We start from the raw sequence: 22,549 nt of genomic DNA, 5'->3' as shown, positions 1-22,549 counted from the left end.
ATAGGAGGAACATCGATCCCTACAAATTGTCCTCTGGTCCATACACGGGCCCCGACATACATGTGTTCTACAAACATGCCTATGTACATTTATTAAAAATCCATTAAAGTGAGCTGGGCGGTAGTGGCACATGCCTTTAATCTCTGCCTCTTCTGACCACAGGCCTAGCATGCATATGGTGCACATACATGAGTGCACTCAGACACACTCCTACACACAAAAAGCTTTTTTTAAAACTAGAAGAATAGGCTAGGAAGCTAGGCAGTGGTGGTGCCACACACCTTTAATTCCAGCACCCTAGAGGCAGGCGGATCTCTGTGAGTTCGAGGCCAGCTTGCTTTACAGAGTGAGTTCCAGGGCAGACTCCAAAGCCACACAGAGAACCCTGTCTTGGAGGGAAAAAAATGTCCAGACATACTGGCACACACCGTTAGTCCTATCGGTGGGGAGGCAGAGGCATGAGTTCCAGGCTGGCTTGGTCTACATAGTGAGTTCCAGGACAGCCTTGTCTCAAAGAACCTAAAATAAGCTGGTAGCCTATGCCCTTTATCCCACACTCAAGGCAAAGGCAGGAGGATCTCTGTGAGTTCAAGGCTAGACTGGTCATCAAAGGGAGTTCCAGGACAGTTGGGGCTGTTACTCAGAGAAACCCTGTATGCGTGTGGGGGGACAAAACTAAATAATAGCTGGTGATAATGGCATGGCTTTAATCACAGCACCAGGAGGCAGAGGCAGGCAGATCTCTTGAGTTTGAGGCCAGCCTGGCCTACAGGGTTAGTTCTATAGTGAGCTACACAGAAAAACACTCTCTCAAAACCCAATAATTAACTAAAACAAGAGGATGTCTCACTCTGTAGACCAGGATGGCCTTGAATTGATAGAGACCCACCTACCACTGCCTTCCAAGTACTAGTCTTGTATTAAAGGCATGTGACACCAGCCTTGCTCACTTAGGTTTTACACCATTTCCTCTGTTGTGGGCAACTTGCTGTTTCCTTGAAACTGAAGCCAAGGATGATGTATCCACAGGGTATTCCAGCCATGGCGTGCTGCCCTAAGTTCCTCACTGTCAAGGTGGGGTTAGTGCTCTGTGCAGTAAGAATTGTAACGTGTGTAGTGAGGCTGCCCTTCAGTGATTGCTCCTTAGGATGGGACATAATTAGAACACAGCAAAACAGGTTGGAATTTAATCTGTTGTTTGGAATGTGGAGTGTTATTTTCCTGTAAGCAGTGACATGTGACTATGAAGTCATTTTAGGATTTAGTATATCCTTGGAGCTTTTTACAAAAGTTCCAAGTCCAAAAATCATCATGTAGTTTTTCTTTATAATTAATGTTTTGAAGGTATATTTTGCCACTAACTTCTCCATATGGTTGGTGTAAAACTTGCAACTGTGAAAGAAAGGATTTCCTCAACGTTTTCTTGGTTCAGCTGTGTAAATTTCCTCTGAGATGGAAACATCCCATCCAGTAGGGACGCTCTAAAGAGCGTTTAAAAACAGAAAGGTAAATGAAATTACCCCAGGAAGTCCCTGAAACTGACCAGATTCACTAGGGCCCTCCCTGTCAGTGTAGGCTGAGGGAGGCCTCTGAGTCCAGACCAGCTGCCTGCAACAAGCAGAAAGCAGCTATGCATCTAGAAGAGGTTTAGATCAACTGAGGCACCTGGAAAGTATCCTCTAACTTGTTGATTTGCCAGCAGGCTGCTTTGTGCCCGGGGCTCCTGGGTTTGTAAGCTGTCACTTATGCTTTGGTGGGCTTTGTTGATGCGGCTGTCTCTGAGTCATTTCTGCTCCTGTGAGTAACCCATATTCCCTTAATTTACTCCAATAAAACTCATTGACTGGTTCACCAAGTTGAACTTTGGTGGCTTCCATACTTTGGCCTGTTGCAGGGTTTTCTGTCTGGGTGGGGTAGATGTGTAGATGTGTGTTGTTTCTCCCCCTGTGTGTGTGTGTGTATGTGTGTGAGAGAGAGAGAGCGAGAGAGAGACACACACAACATCCACCAACCTTTCTATATATTTGTTTGATTTTTTTTTGTGTGTGTTTGTTCCTTAAATGTGTTTTTTAGATAGATTCTTGCCTGATAGCCCTAGCTGGCCTTGAACTGACTCCTCTATAAACCAGGCTGGCCTGGAATTCACAGTGATCTTCCTACCTCTGCTTCCTGAGTGTTGCGCTACTTGCACTACACACCTGGCTCTATTTTCTGACTTGCATTTTGCGTGTATGAGTGTCCCTGAGTGTAGCCATGTGCACCACATGCATCCAGGAGCCTGTGGAAGTTAGAAGAGACGTTGGATGGGCCCCTGCAATTGTAGAGATTGTGAGCCACCGTGTGGGTGCAGGGAGATCCCAGGCCTTCTGCAAAAATAAGTGTTCTTATGTGCTAAACTGTATCTCCAGTCCCTATTTTCATGTACTGTTCTTGTGGAGAAACCTGGGCTGGGTGTAGCTCCCAGCTCCCACATGGTGGCTTAGAACCATCTATAACTCCAGTTTCAGGGTATTGATGCCCTCTTCTGATCTCCTTGACCACCAGGCATGCATGCGTTATATAGACATACATGTATACAAAAACACTCACACATCAAATATGAATGCATAAGTACATATGTCCCAGCGTTTGCAAAAGGTGTGGAAAAAGTCCAAGGTCAGCGGGGAGGTGGTGGCCCACCTTCAATCCCAGTTCAGAGACAGCAATCCCAGCAGAGACAGATGAATCTCTGTGAGGTCAAAGCCAGCCTGGACAAAAAGAGCCCAAGGACATCCACAGCTACAGTGTGAGCCTGGATTACATGAGACCCTGCCTCAAAAGAGAAACCTCATGCTTGTAAAGGAGGTAGAATCTGACCATAGAAAGTGCAACAAAATGGGAAGGGAGTTAGTTTATTGTTGCTGTTGTTTGTTTGTTTTTTAATGACTTTTAATTCCTGCGTCTTGTGCCTCCACCTCCCACTAGCACAGACTCTTAGTACCAGTGCGTGCCCTGCCCTGCAGCTTTCATAGCAAGAGGAGATCATTTGGAAGTGGGGCAGTGTCTTAAAAGCATTGATCTCTGCTTTTGGCGAAGACAAAGCTAAGACAAGGCCAGACAGATGGATACTAAATTTGGCTTTAGAAGTGATGGCTGTGACTCACTTGATGAGAGGTTAAGTTACAAGTGACACATTCAGGAGATACCCTCAGGGGTTGGGATTAAGACATAAATGGTGATGGTTTTGGAAAAAAAAAAAAAAAAAAAAAAAACCCACAAACAACTATCTAGGGTTTTATCAAAATCCATTCGTTCTCTAAAAATCTAAGGAAATAGAAGACAAGGGAATCCATCAATGGTGAGAAGGGATGGTCCAGGTTGATATTAAACTATCATCAAATGATTCAAGTGAACAGCTGAGAAATTGAAGCTCGTAGGAGGGGCCTAGAGTCTGGCCCCAACCCTGCCCTTAGCTTCCCCCTCCTAGTGGCACAATCTCTGTGTCCTTAAGATTCTTTTTCTCCTGCCTTGTGTGTGTGTGTGTGTGTGTGTGTGTGTGTGTGTGTGTTTCAAAACAGGGTTTCTCTGTGTAACAGCCCTGGCTGTCCTGGACTCTGTGTAGACCAGGATAGATCTGTCTGCCTCTGCCTCCCAAGTGCTGGGATTAAAAGTACCGCCCAGCTCAAGCTGTCACCCAGGTGGTCTATCCTCCTTCAGTGGAATCCCCGGCCTGAGGCATGGGCTCTCTCAGGTTCTATGAATGTCTTGTATTTTTCTCTCTCTTTTTAAAACAGGGTTTCTCTCTGTATCTCTGGCTGTCCTAGAATTCACTGTACAGATTAGGCTGGCCTCAAACTCGCAAAGATCTGCCTGCCTCTGCCTCCTGAGTGCCCAGTTTTACATTTATTTATTTTATTGTGCATATATGAGCATGTATACATTGATTCATGAACACATGTGTGGGTGAAGGTCAGAGAACAATCTCAGGGAGTCTCTTCTCTCCATTATAAGGTGCCTGGGTATTGAACTTGAGACCTCAGGTGTGGGAGCAAGGCCATCTTGCCTGTCCATGAACAATATACTCTTTCTCCTTCTTAACAATAGAAAAGCTGGACGCAGGTGGTAATTACTCTGCACTGTTCAAAGGAGGTCAAGTTGACAGGGTGGTGCACACTTATAATCCCAGCAGCCCTGAAGTACCCTTTCCACTTCTGCAGTTGGTGATTGTGAAAGCCTAGAGGGAGGGAGGATGGCTAAGCAAGCCCACTGAAAACTAACTTCCAACTGCCTGAAGAGGGCTTCATGGAAATACCAAGGCTACAGAGGATTGGAGACATCTCCTTTTAGAATTAGGTTTGACATGAGAAAGGGTCAGTCAGCAGCTGCCTCCGCCTTTACCTAAGGCTTTGCCTATTATAATCTCTAAACAGTCCTTGAGGTCTCCAAGGGCTGCCTGCATTTGTTACAGGGATAAATTTACCCAGACAGGTGGCAGAATCATGACTTAAGGGTTAGAAACAGCTGCAGAGTCTCTGGCAGCTCTGACAGTTTGGGAGATGAGGCCATTCATTCACCAGACATTAGCCAGCTTTAGAACAAGCTCTAAAACTAAACCGCAGCTTAGGCCTACTCATATGCCACCCATTGGAGCTTGAAGAGTAATAAAAAAAAAAAAATTTTTTTTTTTGGTTGTTTTTTCGTAAAGAAATTCCAGTCTTTTCCAGGAGTGTTGGTACAGGTCTTCGAGCCCAGCAGTCGGGAGGCAGAGGCAGGTGGATACAGGCTCCCAAGCTACACAGAGAAACCCTGTCTCGGAAAAAAACAAAACAATAATATATTTTTCTTCTCAAACTTTTTTTCGTAGGGATTAGGGGCGTGTGCCACAGCTCGACGAAGGGTTTCTTTTGTGTATTCACGAGTGCCTGCATGTACTTATGTGTACCTCGTGAGCGCAGTGCGTAGGTCAGAGCCTCTGGAACTGGAGCTACAGTTTGGAGCTGCCTTGTGAGAGATCTGAATTGCAATACTAGCAAATGCTGTTAACAGTTCATCCCCCCCTCCCTTCTTACTTCATTTTTGACACCTGGTCTTACTCTAGATGTAGATCAGCCTGGCTTCAAAAGTCAAAGTGATCCTCCTGCCTCAGTTTCCCAAGTGATGGCATTACAGGCAAGTGCCACCACACCCCGCAGAGGTAACATTTTATTTAGGAATCTTGGGTGTGTGTGTGTGTGGTGTGTGTGTGTGTGTGTGTGTGTCTGTGTGTCTGTGTGTGTGATGTGTGTGTGTGTCTGTGTGTGATGTGTGTGTGTGTGTTCCACTTTCTGGGTCTTGGAAATAGAACTCGAGTTGTCATGCTGCGGCGGCAAGCGCCTTTCCTTCTGGGCCACCTCAACGGCCCCTCAAGTGACTTCTAAAAGTGACAGTGAACACTCGTGGGGAGCAGGACCCGTTTGTCGGGGTGGGGGAGGGGAGGATATAGCGGCAAGTCCCAGTCAGGAAGGGGGCGGGGCTTGGGCTGAGCCGTGGCCAGCGCAGCCCGTGCTGATGCCGAACCGTGATTAGCAGTGCAGAGAGCCAATAGGAACGAAGAGATCCTTTCAAATCGGCCAATGGCGACGTGTGTGGGGCGGGCCCTAGGAGCCCTATAAAGAGTGAGCCCGGCGAGCTCCACAGCGGCAGAGGCTCGTGGAGCGCGGCTGGTCGTGATTGCGGAGCAGCTCAGGCCGGTTGGTCCCAGTCCCTCGGCGTCCTCCCAGCGCCAGCCTACCTCGCCCCTTGGCGCCATGACCACTACCACTACCTTCAAGGGTGTGGACCCCAACAGCAGGAACAGCTCCCGGTAAGGCGACGGCGCCGGGCTCGGGCTCTCCGGGGCCGGTGGGGGCCGCGGGGCGTTGGCGGTAACGGGCCGGGGGGCGCCGTGCTCGCGCCCCGGCGGGTGGCAGAGCGAGGAGTGGGCGCCGCACAGCGGCCTCGGCTGGCGGCCCCGCCCCAATTCTCCCACGGAGCGGCGGCTGAGGGGACCGTGGGTGGCGGCCGTATGGCGACACGGCAGCTTGGAGCCCGCGAGAGTGTGCGGGAGGACCGGCTTCCAGCCACCCGCGGCGATACTGGTCGGATCCAGGGTGGTGGGCTTGGCCTCCCCGGAGCTCACGGAGCCGGCAGGGCCGCGGATCCGGGGCCCATTGTCCCACCCGCGGCCCACGCGCTCCTGCCTCTGGCCTCGGCAGGGTGCTAGCCCCGGCCTTGGGCGCAGCGAGCCAATCTGAGCGTGAGCCTGCGGGTTTGCAGGCTCCCGGTCCTCGTGGGGGCCCGCTCGGTCCCCGGGTCCGCGCAGCAGGTGCACCTCTGTCTGCTAGGGCGGGGCTGGTCATCGCCTCCCTCATTTGCAGCCCAGGATCCGAGTGACGGTCCTCTTCTCCGAGTGCCTCTCTGCGCCTAACAAAGGAGAGACCGGGTCTCCTCCCCCTCCCCACGCCCACCTCCGAGTGCGCGGGGCGGCGGGCCAGCGGCTCCAGTGGGGTTTCTGCGCTCAGACCCTCGGACCCCAGCCCTGGTGTGCCACCTTCCTCACTTCTCAATTGACTTTGGCCCAATGAGTTCACCCCCAGAGCAGGCTTCTCTCGGAGGAGGAGGTTGCCTGGGCTTGGGCGGGGCCATGGAGCCATCCATTGTCTCTCCCGGAGTATGTAGCTGTAACCCCTCCTGGAAGCTGGGACCTTGCTTGCCACCAAGTAGACTGCATTTTGGGGAGGAGCAGGGTGTCTGGACTGGGACCCTTTTTCTAACCCTCTCTGACGTGGTGGGAGGGCTTGGGTTCTTTGAAGGGAGTCCACATGGGTTCAGCTAATTGCACACAATTGTCAGCCCTGTACGTGGGCTCTGAGGCATCTGTCGGTCTCTGGGGTCTTTCTGAAGGCTCTGGAGAGGGTTGGGTCCCACTTTGCCTGGCAATGTTTTCCCCCTTGATGATGACCCGCAGTCGTGTGTGGCCAAGCCTCGGGGTCCTGGCACAAAGGGAGCCATTTTGTGGGTCTAAGAAGACAGCCGTGGAGTAACAGTCTCTCACAGAGGTGTGACAACTTGCCAACAAGAAGCAGCCTCCTCAGAGTGGCAGCAGTCTTAGGAGGAAGCGCTGGGTGGGACAGGCGGCGGCAGTGATGCTTTCAGTTTCACGGAGTAGAAGGGTGGGTGAGATGGAGGAGAGCTGAAGGAGCAGTTACAGGGCGGGGCAGAACTTGAGAGTGTAGACCTTGAAGAGTGGTCACTCCCTCTTGTCATCCTTCCAGTGAGGTAATTTGTTACAGAGGACACAGGGACCGATTGAGCCCTGGCTGTTTGGTGTGATGAGGCCAACTTTCTGCTGTTCAGGCCTTGGTTACTGGTGTGAGAATGTGTAATGTGTGACCCTTTTGAGGGTCAAGTTCATCTCCAGGCTTTCGAAAAGCATCTCTGAGCCCAGGTCCTTTACAAGTGTGTTTGACATGTGTGTAAGACAAATAAATGCAAAGTAAGTGTTTCCGGCCACCTTTGTCATCACTTGCCCTGGGGTATTGTTGCTCAGGCTCCCTGCCTGTCTTTATAACTTCCTGATTCTTCTGTCATCTCACCAGTTCTGACCCCTCCTTCCTCAGTACTGGGCTTCCTGCTCTGCAACCTCGTGGTGAATGTGGTGTGGCAGGGTGGTGGGGGCTGGGGTTGGGAGAAAGGAGCTATTTTTTACATTGCTGTCTGTGGTGTAACATTTTGGGTCTTAACTCGGGCAATCCTGAGGCTGTTACCATATATGAGGTTCAGAAAGAGAGAGTCCAAACCAAAGCTGAAGTACTTTGTCTTGCAAGCAAGTCCTTTGTTTGGGAACCGCTCTGTTTCAGATGGGCTCTACAACACTGACGTCATCGGGGAGGTAGTACCTGCTATTGCAGGACCAGTGGAAGTTGGACTAGACAGAGCTTTGACATGTTTTTAAGCTGTTTGGGTGCTAGTATTGCCCCCCCCCTTGTTATTTTATGGCCAATAAATTTTTATGTCTACTCTAGTTCTGAAGATTTCATGAGGGTTAATTACACTTAGTGAAGAAAGCCTCCCCTCCCTGGGGAAGGAGGGAGGGAGGATAAAGATGCTCACTGATTCTAATATTTCAGGTGTTTGGTCATTTAAGGCAAAAATTTAAAACCATCCCAGCCAATAAGAAATTGTAGGGCTTGCTGAGTATGTTTACCGCCCACAGCCTGGGCAGGGCTCTGGGTCCCATCCTCAGCATCTCCCATTTCCTTTCACACCCGCCCCCAATCACCCCAGAATCTGTCTATACTCTAGTAGTAATTTAAACAGTTTAATGACCTGGGAACCTGGGTGAGGGGGTGTGAGCCAGCACTAGGGAGTTAGAAGAAGTCACTAGGAAGTTGACTGAAGATGACTTCAGTCAAGCTCCAGGCTAGCTACAGCTATGTAATGATACCCTTCCTCAGAGTTCCTAAAATTCATGTAAGGATTATCATCTTTATAAAATATATGCCTCAATGCACTTATCTTGGTTTATATAATGAATTTACTCTGTGTGTGTTTAATTTCTGAAACTTAACAAACCATGTGGCTTTACACTGTCCTGAACTCAGTGTGATGCCCAGGTTAGTCTCCAACTCCTCCAGGCTGTTGAGTGCTAAGATTACAAGCATATGCAGACATAGTTTTAGATGTCTGTCTGTCTGTTTGTTTGTTTATTTATTTGAGACAGTGTCTCACTGTGTAGCCTCGGCTGGCTAGGAACTCAGTGTGTAGACCAGGCTGGCCTCAGTCTCACAGAGATCTACTTGCCTCAGCCTCTGGTATACTGGGATTTAAGACATGGCCACCATATTCAGCTGAATATTTCCTTTTGAAAGTTTCGTGGCTGTGTGGCTGTGTGTACATGTGTTTGGGTGCTGGCGGAGGGCTGAGGCATCCGGTCTGGAGTTAGAGAAGGTGAGCCAGCTGATAGGCTCAGTGCCAGGGCAGCAAGCACTGTGACTGCAGAGTCGCGCTTTCCCCAGGTGAGGTCACTGTGCCCCCCCCATTTCTTTTTTAAAGTATCTTTTACATTTAAAATCTTATTTTGTGAATGTTTTGCCTGAAAGTATGCATGGGTACTACATGTGTGCTTGGTCAGAGGCCAGAAGAGGGTGTCAGATCCCCTAGAATTGGAGTTACAGATGGTTGTGAGCTGGGAATTGAATCTGAGTCCTCTGGAAGAGCATCCAGTGTGTTCTTAACCTGAGCTTCTGTATCCCTGGGGGGGGGATTTATTATATTTTGTGAGGGGTGCCTGCAGAGTCCAGAAGGTGTTGGATCCCCTGGAGAGTTAAAGGTGGCTCTGAGCTGCCTGACATGGGTGCAGGGAACTGACAAGGGCCCTCTACAAGAGCAGCCAGCCCTCTGAAGCACCGAGCCTTCTGCCAGGCCTGAGTATTGCATCTTATCTGAGTGAGACACTAATATCACATTCCAGGGAGAACGTTGAGGTCCAAGTCCAGAAAGCAAGAAACCCTTAAAGTAACACCATGGGTGTGTCCCTGAAGACAAACATGGCATTGTTTGATTGGCCCTTGATACATTGGAGCACTTGCCACAAGTCCACCTGGCCTGAGGACTTCAGTGAACGCCCTGCAGCTGCTTGGAGCCCAGCGCATTGCTAGCTAGACAGCCGCAGCCACCCCTGGCTTTACAGGGCCCTGGAGTAGGGGCAGTTCTTGTGTTGGTGGGTGCTGAGGAAAACAAGCTGGTATGGCTGAGAATGCCCTGATAGTCCACAAGTCAGGGTTGCCACACTCACTCATCTCCGCGCTGCGTGCTGCATGGGTGAAGACTGAAACACATCCACAAGTCCAGCAGCCTCCCTCCCAGGAGCACTAAGTGCTGTGCTCCCCAGCACTTGCAGGAAGCAGGGGTGTAGGAGTGGGGTTCAAGAGATTGCCTGAAGTGTAAATGGCTCTGAGGGGAGGGTGGAGCATGCTCCAGCCAGCGGAGTTGGCTCCAAGTGGAGATGCACACTCCATTGAAGGGAGTGGAGAAGAAGGTGGCTGGGGCCATCTTGGTTTGTTGAGACAGGGTTTCTCTGTGTAGCTTGGCTGTCTTGGAACTCACTTTGTAGACCAGAATGGCCTGGAACTCAGGTCCTCCAGCCTCTGCTTCTTGAGTGCTAGGATTTAAAGGTGTGTGTCACCACTGCCTGGCCCCAGAAGCAGTCTTTAAAAGAATTTTAGGTTAACAGAAATATAGAGAAAATAGGAAGACACTAAAACTAATCTAAAACCCATTAGTGAGAGGGAACACCCCTGTGGCATTGTGACATGTAGATGGTTTTAATAATAGTTTATGTACATGATCACCGTGTTCCAGATTTTTATATATATATATATGTGTGTGTGTGTGTATGATGTTCCTGTAATAACAGTCTGATGGGCAGATACTACTGCCTGCCCTCATTTTATAGAGGAGACACCTGAGGCATAGAAAGCGTAGGCAACTCACACTGTGTCCCTTGGAAAGTTGTGTCAAGCTGGACTTGGTGGCTCACTTCTGTAATTCCAACACCCAGGGGGCCGAGGTTTGTACATTTGAGGTTTGTTCAAATTTATAACTTTCTGTGTCTTTATACCATTTCTCCCTAATAAGTACACAGTATATACCCTTTTGTTTTAAATTACATTTCACTTTCTAGTCTGAGGAGGAAAAACCAACTATGTTATTTCCTCTGTCTTACACCACACCAGATTTCTGTCACTTCAGGTGTGGAGCCTTCACCAGCTGGCAGATGTGGCAGGGATAGATGCAGTGCCACAGCAGGCACCTGCTAGCTGACCTCTAACCTTATAGAGAGAGTGAGTCCTACACCCCGGGTGCCACCCTGTCCAGTGTACGTAGTCCTGGCAGTTGAACCTAAGGCTTCATGCATTCGAGGCAAATGTTCTTCCAACTGAACCACACTAGTAGTCACCTCTTTCTTTAAAGGCAGGGATTCATTTCTAGCCTGGATAACCCTGAGTACACTTTAGTCCAGGCTGGTTTCGTTCTGGGATACCAGGCATGAGACACAGTGCTTTGCTTCCTCCCCCCGCCCCCAAACTTTTGACCAACTGGCTGAAAATCAGAATTCCTATAACCTGTCCTTAGGTTTAATTAATTTGCCTTACAATTCAGGGAAACTCCTACATTTATGGGATTATCCTGAAGAGTATAATTAGGTTTAAAGTATGAGAGAAGGGCGATGGACTCCCACGGTCAACAGAGGTGCCCCCCCTCCAGGGGCCTTTTACATAGACCTGGCTGCCCTGCCTGTCTCTGCCAAAGGTGTGTTCTGATGCCCCTAACTCCCTTCTGGGTTTTTATGAGATGGCATTGCTTTGCCCAGGTGGGGTTGTACTGACAAAGGCACATTCCAAACAAGGGGTTGTGGCAAGAAAATCCAAGAGTTCCAGGCTATGGACCTGTGACCCTGTCTCAAAAAAATGAAGCTTGTCACGTAACAGATTGGGTCAGGAAACAGCAGGTTTTTCTGCCTGTCTCTTTTTGGTTAAATGTTTTATACAGCGCAGGCAAACATTGAATTGTAACCCTCCCGCTGCTGCCCTGCAGTACTTGGTATCACAGATGTGTGGACCCTCCCTTCCCTCCCTCCCCTCCCTCCTTGCTTTCTTTCTGGTTTGCAGTGGATTAAACCTAGGGCTTCATACAAGTTAGGCAAATGTATCAGTGTTTTGCTTTTTCCTTGGAAACAAGGTCTCACTATGTCGACCAGGCTGGCCTAGAACTCAGAGACTTCCCTACCTTTGCTGCTGCTGGGGTTAAAGGTGTGCACCACGACACCCCTGCTCTGCCAGTGTTTTGTCTGCCCCTTCCCTTAATGAATGTCCTTGTGGCCAGGGCTAAGGTAGTTGGGACATGATGTGGATTTTTACAGTTTTATTTGGGGGCTGGAGAAGTGGCTCAGTCCTTAAGAGCTCTGGCTGCTCTTCCAGGACCTAGTTTGATTGCCAGCATCCACATGGTGGCTGACAGGTGTCTGTGACCCCAGTCCCAGGAGAGAGGCACACCCAGGTCTTTGTCCTCCTTGGGCACCAGGCACGCACACACATGCACATAGACACTCATGCAGACACACAGAACTAATAATTTAACATTTTTTGTTGTTTAGAAAAAGAGACCCAGTTCATTTAGTCTACCACGGTGGCAGCAATAGCGGGTGTGTGTGTGACAAAATGCCTGCCCTCTTGTGTTTCTGTGGCTTCACATGGGGAGGGAGCTGTGTCCCAGGGACCAGAGCACACACAACTCTGTAGCTAATGACGCAGCTTATGTATTTGGGGAACATGTTACCTAAGGTGGCGTCTGCTTTCTTGGCTCCTCATTTTCTCCTACCTTAGTCTCCCAAGTAGCTGAGCCCGCTGGCCTTGCTCACCACCCCAACTATGAGGCTGAAACCTGCTGCATTTTAGGTTGCCTAGTAATATGGGCTCCTTTCATCTGGTCTTCCCTTGTGCACCCTCTTCGCACCCTTAGGAGCATTTTTATACTCAGGGTCCTGTCGTCAACTGTTTGTCCCTGCCAACTTTCTGTAGCTGGCTTTCATCTTGTGCCTAGGAAGCCTTTCTCACCCCTGTCCCCTGCCGTGATGACCAGGTTACCCTCCTGCTTCCTTAGTGCTGGGATCATTGGTGTGCTGCCGCACCTAGCTTCTCTCTTATACAGTCTGTAGCCCAGGTTGTTCTTTAATTTAACTGTGGTCCTTCTACTTTGGCCTCGTAAGTGTTGGGAGTACAGGCTGCGAGAAACAAGCAGGGTCTGGAGCTAACAGACTCCGCAAGTACATGACTATAAAAATGAACATGTGCCGGGCGGGGGTGGTGCACGCCTTTAATCCCAGCACAGGCAGGCAGATCTCTTGCATTTGAGACCAGCCTGGTCACAGAGTTAGTTCCAGGGCTAGAGAGAGAAAAACCCTGTCTACAAAAACAAAATTGAACATGGAACACCTTAATTAAGCCATAAGGCAAATGCCAAAGAATTCTCGTCACAAAGTGGAAATGAATAAACTAGAAAGGCTTTTGGAAACATAAGCACACTTTATTTTTTGATTATTTTGAGATGGTCTCCTCTGTTGCCTTGGCTGCCTAGACCTGAGGGAATCTTCTGCCTCAGCTTCCTGAGTGCTGGGATTGGCAGCAGGAGCCCCATGCCTACCTAGTTGCATCATTTATTTTTAACCATTGAGTTTTTTTTTTTTAATGTACATTTTGTGTCTTTTTCTTAAATTTTTATGTGCATTAGTGTTTTGCCACGGGTTTTGGGTCCCCTGGAACTGGAGTTATAGACAGTTCTGGGAACTGAACCCAGGTCCTCTGGAAGAACAGTCAGATGCATGCCTGTGCATGACCCTGGAGGTCCGAACATGGTCATCAGCGCCTACGGGACTGGGCTGTGAAACCACCACGTGAATGCTGAAATCCAAACTGAGCTTCCCTGCAAGAGCAATGCATGCATTTGCCCACCAAGCCGTCTCTCCAGCCCCTAGTTTTGGCATGTGTTTATTGTATTTGTTTCTCTGTATCTAGCTCATTTCATTTAATACATAGATCTCCAGCTACCCTCTAGAAGTCACCCTCCTCACCCTGTGTGGCTGGTAAAAGCTCTGTGGAGCTTGAATGACATGTTCTCCTTTCCGTGGTGGGGCACCGAAGCTCATCCGCTTGGCTGTTGTGAACAGTGCCTCAGTAAACATGGACATTCATATATCTCTGTAGAAATGCTGATGCTAGTGCTCTTCAGGAGTTGGTCAGCTGGCACAGTGGGTGGAGGCACCTGCTGCGAGGCCTCAAGACCCAAGTTAGGTCCCAGGGCCACACACAGAAGAGGAAAACCCATTCTTGTAAGTTGTCTGTCCTGTGTTGAAAAACAGATTGGGGGGGGGGCCGGGCGGGGTGGAGAGCTGGAGGTATTAGGGTTAGCTTAGCAAATGCTTTCACCTGAGTCATCGTGCCAGTGGTGTTTTTGTTTTGTAAGACAGGGTTTCTCTGTGTAGCTTTGGAACCTGTCCTGGAATTCTGTACTGACAGAGATCTGCCTGCCTCTGCCTTCTGAGTGCACCATCACCTCCTGCCTTTATTTTATATTAAATGTATATCTGTGTGTACATGTGAGTGCACTTTGCAAAGCTGGAGTTACAAGTGGTCGGGTACTTCAATGTGGGTGCTGGGAACAAAACTTGGGTCCCTGGGTAAAAGCAGCATACATAATTCTTGCTCTCTCTCTAGCCCCAAGAGTCGTAGGTCTTATATTAAGATTTTGGTAATTTTAAATTGATTTTTTTTTTTTTTTTTTTTTTTTTTTGGTGAAATGTGAGTGATAGGGATCTAGTTTCTTGTAGGCATTCAGGGTTTTTGGCAACATTTGTTGATGTTTAAAAAGGGTTGCACTTATTCTATGTAAGTGTTTTGCCCACATGTATGTATAGGTACTGTGTACTTGCCTGGTATCCATGGAGCCAGGGAGAAAGTCAGATTCCCTGGAACTGGTAGTTACAGATGGTTGTGAGCTGCCATGTGGGTGCTGAGAATTGAAACCTGATCCTCTGAAAGAGCAGCCAGTGCTTTTAACTGCTGAGCCATCTCCCCCATCTCAGATTATTTATACATACATATTTTATTAAAATTGAATTACATCATTTCCTACTTCCCTCCAGGCCCTCCTAGATATTTTCCCTAAAACTCCTTCCTCACTAGCAAATTATTATTACATATATCTATGTGTATACATGTATGAACAAATAAAATTCAACCTCGGTTGTGTGTATATGGTTATTGACAACTTTAGTAGGTAACCAATAGGAGGGCTCATCTCTGGTAGGGGTAATTAATTCTTCCTCTCCCAGAAACCATTACTTGCCCATTGTTGTTTGTCTAGGGGTCAGACGGTTGAAGTCCCTTCCCTTCCATGTTATGTTTTTGATATTGTCATTGCTCCGGGCTGGTCATGCAGCCGTTTCTAGGAGAGGCTGTTTGGGAAGCAGCTGTCCTGGTGTTGTGGCCCTTAACTCTTTCTGCTCCCTCTTCCATAGTGTCCCTTGAGCTGTGATGTAGGTGTGGCCAACCCTAGGTATTTTAGTTGTATGTATAGGAGTGTTTTGCCTGTATGTATGTACAGACACCACATGTGTGCAGTGCCTGCAGAGGCCAGAAGAGGGTGTCCTCCTCCAGAACTGGAGTTGCAGATGAGTGTAAACTACTGTGGGTACCGGGCATCCAGCTTCTGTCCTCAGGCTTAGAAGACAAGCACCTTTGTCTGCTGAGCATCTTGCTTGTCTTTGGGGTAACTTTCATATGTATATTCACCTGTTTTTTCCAATTTAGTTGAATAAAAATTTTATTCTCTCTTTTTTGGGGGTGCTTACTATCTGATGCTATAGTCCTTGGAGACTGGCAGTCCTGCCTCAGGCTCCCAAGTTCTTATCACAAGTGTGTACTGCCTTGTCCAAGTTAGAAATGCTTTCCAAGTTCATAAATAATAAAATGTCCTTCTGAACGTCTTTGCAAATATGTTCAGCTAAACCCAGAGAGACCCTTCTTCCTTTACCCTTTCTTAAAGGGGCAGAACTGTTATTTGGATGACACTCGGATGTTACAGGGTTTGGCTACAGTGAGTCACCTTACTGAAGATGGGTAAAGTACTGTTGGTATCTGATCCCCAGCAGTGCGCTTCTGTGCGGACCGTCAGTTAGCCAGCAGTCTTGGAGGAGGGGGAGATGGGGAAGGGAAGTACTTGAACACATGTATGCCAAGGAGTGTGTGATCTGAGGCTAACATCTTACTGTTGTTTCCAGGGTTTTGAGGCCTCCAGGTGGTGGCTCCAACTTCTCACTAGGCTTCGATGAGCCATCAGAACAGCCTGTGAGGAAGAACAAGATGGCCTCTAGCATCTTTGGGACACCTGAAGAAAACCCTCCATCTTGGGCCAAGTCAGCAGGTACTAGTTTGTCTTGTTTTTGGTTTTAGAGAGTTTCTCTATGTAGCTCTGGCTCTCCTAAAACTCACTTTGTAGACCAGACTGGCCTTGAACTCAGAGATCCACCTGCCTCTTACCGCCCTCCCCACCCCCACCCCCATGCTGGAATTAAAGGTGTGTACTACCACACACCCAGCAGCAAATACCAGTTTTACAAGGTAACCCCTATCAAAGTCACTGATCCAGCTGGATTTGGTACTGATTAGCAAAGGCCAAATCCAAAGAGGCAAGAAAAACAACATTGTCTGGGTGTGCATCGTATGTAACCCAGCACTTGGTAGACCCAGGCAGGGTGACTGGGAACTGTGGGTAGGACCCGGGACCTTTGACAGTAGTATGTATGATAGCTGGGGCAAAGGTCAGAGGCAGAGTGGTCTTCAGCAGCCTGCCCTGGAGCATTCTTCTTAGAGTGTGTCTGCTTTTGTTCTCCTATATTCTTTTTCTAATGATGTATGCATCTGAATCATGTGGTGCTAGGAAGGGAACTTGGCTCAGCCATTTCTCCAGCCCTTCTGTAATATTCTCTAAGAAAGTCTATTTGTTTCTAGGTGCCAAGTCTAGTGGTGTCAGGGAAGATTCGGAATCACCTGGAGCACAGAGAAGTGCTCCTTCTGAAGCAAGCTCTGGAGACTTCTTAGACCTCAAGGTCAGTGTGAGAACAAGGTGGGCTCCTTGGCCGGCCAGCATGTGGGGTGGTGGATCTTTAGTCCCAGCACCTGGTAGGCAGAAGTAGACATCTCCGAGGCCAAGGCCAGCCTGGTCTACTACAGAGTGAGCCATAGGACAGCTAAAGCTACACAGAGAAACCCTGTCCTGAAAAACAAAACTAATTTCATTTTTTAAATCACTCAGTTCTCCTTAAGGGAATGAGCTGGGCCATGTTGGTGATGAAAATTAAAAAAGCCTTAAGATTGGACAGAAAGCCAGACAAGGAGGCTGGGGTGGCGCTCACTTGGGGGTGCTTTCTTAGCTTCCCAGAAGCCCTGGTCCGCTCCCAGTGCTGTCACTTGAGACCAAAATTAAGTGGCTCATGCCTATAACAACCCCAGTACCTGGGTGGTGGCGGCAGCAAGATCAGCTACACAGGGTTCTAAACCGGCCTAAGCTACATGAATCCCTCCTTCAAACAAAAGCCTAAGTTAGGAGGCCAGGCAGCCAGATAGTAAATTAACCTGGCCTCATCCGCTTAACTATCTCTTACCATTGTGTTAGTTTCCGGCCCTTCAGCATTAACTCTGGGGCCTTCTGAATCCCTGGCACTTATTTAACCTCAAGTTCGTTGGAGTGGAGGGCCTGTCAGTTGTCAGGTGTGTGTGTTGAGCTCCTGTGGGAGCTCTGTAGACAGGGCTGCCCTGAGGGAGGCTGCGAAGCCACTGTGGAGTGTGCAGCTCCATAGGGGAAGAAGAAAAAAAGGGGAAGTCTAGGCTCCCCATATCCTGTTTAAGTGTATGTGTGTCTGTCTCACTGGCATTGAGGCATTTCTTGTGCAGGACAATTGCATAGCATTGCTCCAGATTGTATTGATTGGACCCTACAGTTACTGAAATGGAATTTCCCGTGCAGTTTCAACTGGGTTAGCTGCTCTGAACTATGACCCTTTGTGCATTGCAGACTTAAAACAGGAACTAATTTTGAACTTTTCTTTTCCAGGGAGAAGGTGATATGCATGGTGAGTACATCTGAGTGCTGATCCCTGTCTTGTATTGCTTAGGTCTGAATTAACGTTCAAATCATGTGTCTCAGGGAAAGAAACCTGAGTATTCCTCAGGGCCAGCATACCCTAGAGCATAAGGAAAAACGGAGCTGGGGTGGAGTCAGTGTGGCCACATTTATTATACATTTACACACACACACACACTTATTTGTTTTGGAGCCTGTCCCGGTACTTGCTCTGTAGACCAGGCTGGCCTCAAACTCAGAGGGCCACCTGCCTCTGTCTCCCGAGTGCTGGAATTAAAGGCGTTTACCACCAATGCCCGGCCACATACACATTTATTATACACACATACAGTCAATGTGGGCAGATTTATCTCTCACACACACACTTTTTTTTCTGAGACAGGGTTTCTCTGTGTAGCCTTTGCAGTCCTGGAACTCTCTAAGAGAGATCGCCTTTAATCACAGCTCACGGGAGGGAGATCTCTACACAGAAACCCTGTCTTGAAAATCAAAAATTAAAAAAAAAACAAACACAAAAAAACCCCTGGTTCCTTGGGAGAGTAGCAAGTGCTCTTAATCACTGACTGTTCTTCCAGAGGACCTGGGTTCAATTCCCAGCACCCACAGGGCAACTTGCAACTGTAATTCTAGTTCCAGGGGCTCCAACACCTGTGCACATAAAATTAAAAATCGCTAAAACTAAAACTCAAGCCACTTAAATATAGTAAGTCAAGTAACACAAACCTTTAATCCCAGCACTTGGGAGCTGGGGCTTTTACCCTCCAGTGTCTCCTTGCTGGTACACTGCTGTCCGGATTTATTCTATTAGAAATGAAAAAGCATAAAAACCAAAGAACCTGTTAAAAAGAGACATATTAATCAGGCCAGTGTTTGATGTGCTTACTGACAGCTTTTTCTAAGATGTTCTGGGCTAGAGAGACAGTTCAGTGGTTGAGAGCACTGACTACTGTTCAAGAGGATCCAGGTTCAAATCTCAGCACCTACATGTCTCACAGCTGCAAGTAATTCCACTTCCAGGGGATGCAATAGCCTCCTGACTTCTGTGGACATTGTGCATGCAAATGGTTTATAGAGACACACTCAGGGCATGGTGACACAGGCCTTTAATCCCAGCATTTGGGAGGCAGAGGCAGGAGGATCTGTTAGGATTTCAAGGCCAGTCTAGTCCCTATCTCAATTTCCAGGACAGCCAGGACTACATAGAGATCCTGTCTTAAAAGAAAAAAACAAAAACTCTATTAGAAAATAGTCCTGTGTGGTCTGGACTTTGCAACAGAACCCTGACTCAGGCATTAGAGGCCTGAGTCATTCTAGGGTAACCTGTGTGTCTTTTGGGGGGGCAGCACAGGGTGGCAATCTAGGGAAGCACTGACCACCACACCTAGCCCTCCTCCTACCTTTGCAGTTCTACTCTTCATGTTCAGAACACTGTCAGACCAAATTTAACAGAGCCTGCTAAAAACAGCCCCTCCCACATAGCCCACACCATGTGGTTGCTGGCCAAGTATTCTACCATCGAGCTATATATATAGCCCTAGCCAGCTGACCTGATGTAATTTAAAATTTGGAAAACCTGGAGGAGACCCGAAAGCCCCAAAGCAGTGTCTTGATTAATGGTTTCCTCCCTGCTCTGTATTAGCTCAGCTGTAGGTTCTACAGGGAAATTGCTCACTGAACTCAAATATGGAATCCTCTCGAAATGGTCGTGTGTCCCCTGGTTATTCTGGGCTTCTGACTGCTGTAACTTTTAGCCTATTTGTCATAAAATAACAAATAGGTACCTGGTAGATTAAAGGACACTCTTTCAGTTAGCATCAAGGAAAAGATGTGCTGAACATTGAGATAGACTTTGTTTGGATATAATGCAAGTTGTCCCTACCTTGTGGGCAAGCAAATACAAGAATGGATACATGGAGGAATTTGGACCTGCTCTTAGGGGAGGGCTGTGCCTGGTGGCTCTGAATCCGAAGTCTCTGCACACTGGAAGGTGAGGCAGAGCAATCAAAGACAAGAATTCAAGGCCAAGTCTAGGCTGCAGGAGTGGGTGGGGGGAGAAGGGGCAGTGGGAACTAGCTAATGAGCTGGATGTGCTGGTTTATGTCTTCACTTTTAAATAGCGGCACTTGGAAACAGAGGCAGGAGGATCTGGTGAGTTCCAGGATAGCCAGGGTTATATAATGCAACCCTTCTGGAAGAAAGCGGTGGGGGGCGGGGGGAACGACACAGAGGCTGCAGTGGAGTCTGAGGCTCAGTGGTAGTGTTGGCCTGAGCAAGCCGGGGGCCTGGGGGGGGAGAAAGGGGATTTTTGGCAGCTGACTTCCTCCCGAAAGATAGAGGCAGCACTCCCCTTCTGACCCTGAAGCTTACTGTGAACATGTTATCAGCACTGGTGGCTTCACTTTGCTGATAGGCTAAATAGCCAGTCACTATATACAGAGTTTATTTTGATGTACAAAGAAAGCCCGAGGATTTGATCTTCATGATTGCTCTATGAAAGTATTCCTCTTTAGAATTACCAGTTTGAACACTAACATTGTCAAATTGCTGTGGAAGTGATACCTATGCTTGCCTTTTAAAACTTTTTTAATGGGTGTGAATTTTAGGATTATGGCTGTTATAGCTGCATGTATGTCTGTTCACCATGTGTGCTGCAGGCCAGGGAGGCCCGAAGAGGGCCTTGGAGTAAGATGGGACCATTGTAAGAGCAGCCGGCGTGTCTAACTGCCGAGCCATCTATCTCCCCTGGTTCCTTGTTCTGTTTTTGAAAGATTTTTGTTTTTCTGTGTAACACCTCTAGCTGTCCTGGCACTAGCTCTGTAGACCAGGCTGGCTTTGAACTCTGCCTCCCGAGTGCTGGGAATAAAGGTGTGCGCCACCAGTCCTCGGGTATTTTATTTTGAGGTGTGGTTTTATGGTAGCCCAGGCTGGCCTTGAGCTCTGTCCTCTCCACCTCCTCAATGCCGAGGTCACCGTGCCAGCATGTGCATGAGCTCTGGTTGCCTCATCCTCATCACCGACTTCACGTGCACTCTGTGCTCCCTGTCGTTTGTATTTAGTCTGCACAATTGCTTTGTTTCTTTGGTTTTATCTATTGTGAAAAATGACACAGGCTCATTAATGACACAAGACAAGTGTAAGATGCTGGGAATGAATAGTTCATGAAAATTACCTGCCCTATAGTTTCTGGGAGATTTTGGGTTTGAGACAGGGTTTCTCTGTTGCTTTGGAACTTGCGCTGGAACTTGATCTGTAGACCAGGCTGGCCTCGAACTCAGAGATCCACCTGCCTCTGCCTCTGCCCTGGGATTAAAGGCGCATGACACCTTGCTGCTTTATTTTCCTTTTGAAAAGGTGTCACTGTGCAGCCCTGACTGGCCTTGAATATTCGATGTAGCAGATGTTGACCTTAAACTCCTGATTCTTTGCCTCCACCACATGGGATTAAAGGCATACACAAAACAAATAGGCAATAAATACACTAACAGGTTTCATTTCAGGGTTATGGCATCAATTGGCTGATAGCTTTTGTATGGTTTTTCCACTTGTTTGAACCATTCTCAAACTGTCTTCCTAGAAAATGTGGACACAGACTTCCAAGCCAGCCTGGGGCAGATTGAAGAGAAGCCTGTGCCTGCTGCTCCTGTGCCCAGCCCAGTGGCCCCGGCCCCAGCGCCATCCAGGAGAAACCCTCCTGGCGGCAAATCCAGCCTGGTCTTGGGTTAGCTTCTTTTGTTGGAACTCTGTCCTTCTGTCTGTCTGTTTTTCCATGCTTGTGAACTGCACACCGTGAGCCTGACTGTACATCTTTTTTTGGATTTGTTTCATTAAAAGAGAAGCACTTTATGTATTGCTGTCTGTTTTGTTTTTGTTTTTGTTTTTCCTTCCCCAGCTTTCTCTATTCCTTTTCCTTCTGTCTGACTTCTGGGTCTGTGGGCCATGGCATGAGTGTTTTCTAGTAGTAGACTGGAGTAGTAGACTGTTTCTAAGAACACATGATCTGGTTCCTGATGGTAGAGACGCTTTTGTACCAGGGTTCTTGATGCTGTTATTTGGTTTGGTGTGGTGGGACGATGGCAGTCACAGGTGCTGCCCTGCAGCCCCTATACGATACACGTCGGCTGTGATGCGGCCTTGGTGTCACCCCCACCATCAGTGTCCTTTGCTAAGTGCGCCTTCCTCTGCCATGTGGGATGATAAGCACGCGCACCTCACCCCGCTGCCTGCAAAAGGAAGGATGCCAGGGCCACTGTGACTGGCGAGCTGCTGGGCAGAGCCACCCGAGGGGGAGAGGAAGGCTTCAGGTGTACCGTCAAACTGCCTGGAGTTGCAAGGTGAAGCACACAAGGAGGCAGGCCCAAGGGGCTAGATCCTAATGGGGTAACCCAATGCCATGTGCACGACACTGGTGCTTGACCATGAAGAAAAGTCTCGTCCTTGAAATTTGTACTGTTGCCTAAAGTAAACAATACCCACCTTTTGAAGCACCGTGTTTTGTCTTTTTTCCTCAGAGAGAGAGAGAGAGTGTGTGTGTTGTGTGCATGCAGTAAGGGGGAGGGAGGAAAGAAGACAGGAAGGGAGTCAGTTCACAGTGTAGCTGAAGCTGGTCTTCAACTCCTGATTCCACCTTCATGTGTGGTATTATAGGCATGCACTAGTATACCTAGTTTATGCAGTGCTGAAGACGGAACCCACCCAGGGTTCATGGCATGCTGTCTTTCAATGACACTGCACCCGGTCCTGGCTTTCTGACAGTGTCTGGGTGTCCTTCCCTAGAAAACAATCCTGCCCAATGGTTTGAAAGTCCAAAGGGAAGTGGGATTTTCTTGAAAATCCAGGTTTGATTTGATTTGTT

The 22,549-nt window shown here is 48.3% G+C and overlaps 1 protein-coding gene across 2 annotated transcripts; it reads left to right on the top strand.

The window, feature by feature from the left end:
* The first annotated feature begins 5,660 nt into the window (after positions 1-5,660).
* Jpt1 (Jupiter microtubule associated homolog 1) lies at positions 5,661-21,540 on the top strand. 2 transcript variants are annotated; one of them, XM_051180500.1, is made up of 5 exons: positions 5,661-5,821; positions 15,836-15,978; positions 16,566-16,663; positions 17,668-17,686; positions 21,272-21,540. In XM_051180500.1, exons 1-5 carry the CDS (start codon positions 5,766-5,768, stop codon positions 21,418-21,420), a joined length of 465 nt encoding a protein of 154 aa, XP_051036457.1. In that variant the 5' UTR covers positions 5,661-5,765; the 3' UTR covers positions 21,421-21,540. The 2 variants fall into 2 exon arrangements, with proteins under 2 accessions (XP_051036457.1, XP_051036449.1); XM_051180492.1 differs by lacking the exon at positions 17,668-17,686.
* The last annotated feature ends 1,009 nt before the right edge of the window (positions 21,541-22,549 follow it).

Source organism: Phodopus roborovskii, unplaced genomic scaffold (genome assembly GCF_943737965.1).
Source record: "Phodopus roborovskii unplaced genomic scaffold, PHOROB, whole genome shotgun sequence".
Lineage (NCBI taxonomy): Eukaryota > Metazoa > Chordata > Mammalia > Rodentia > Cricetidae > Phodopus > Phodopus roborovskii.
The sequence above is the reverse complement of the archived record's forward strand: the minus strand, read 5'-3'. Positions and strand labels throughout refer to the sequence as shown.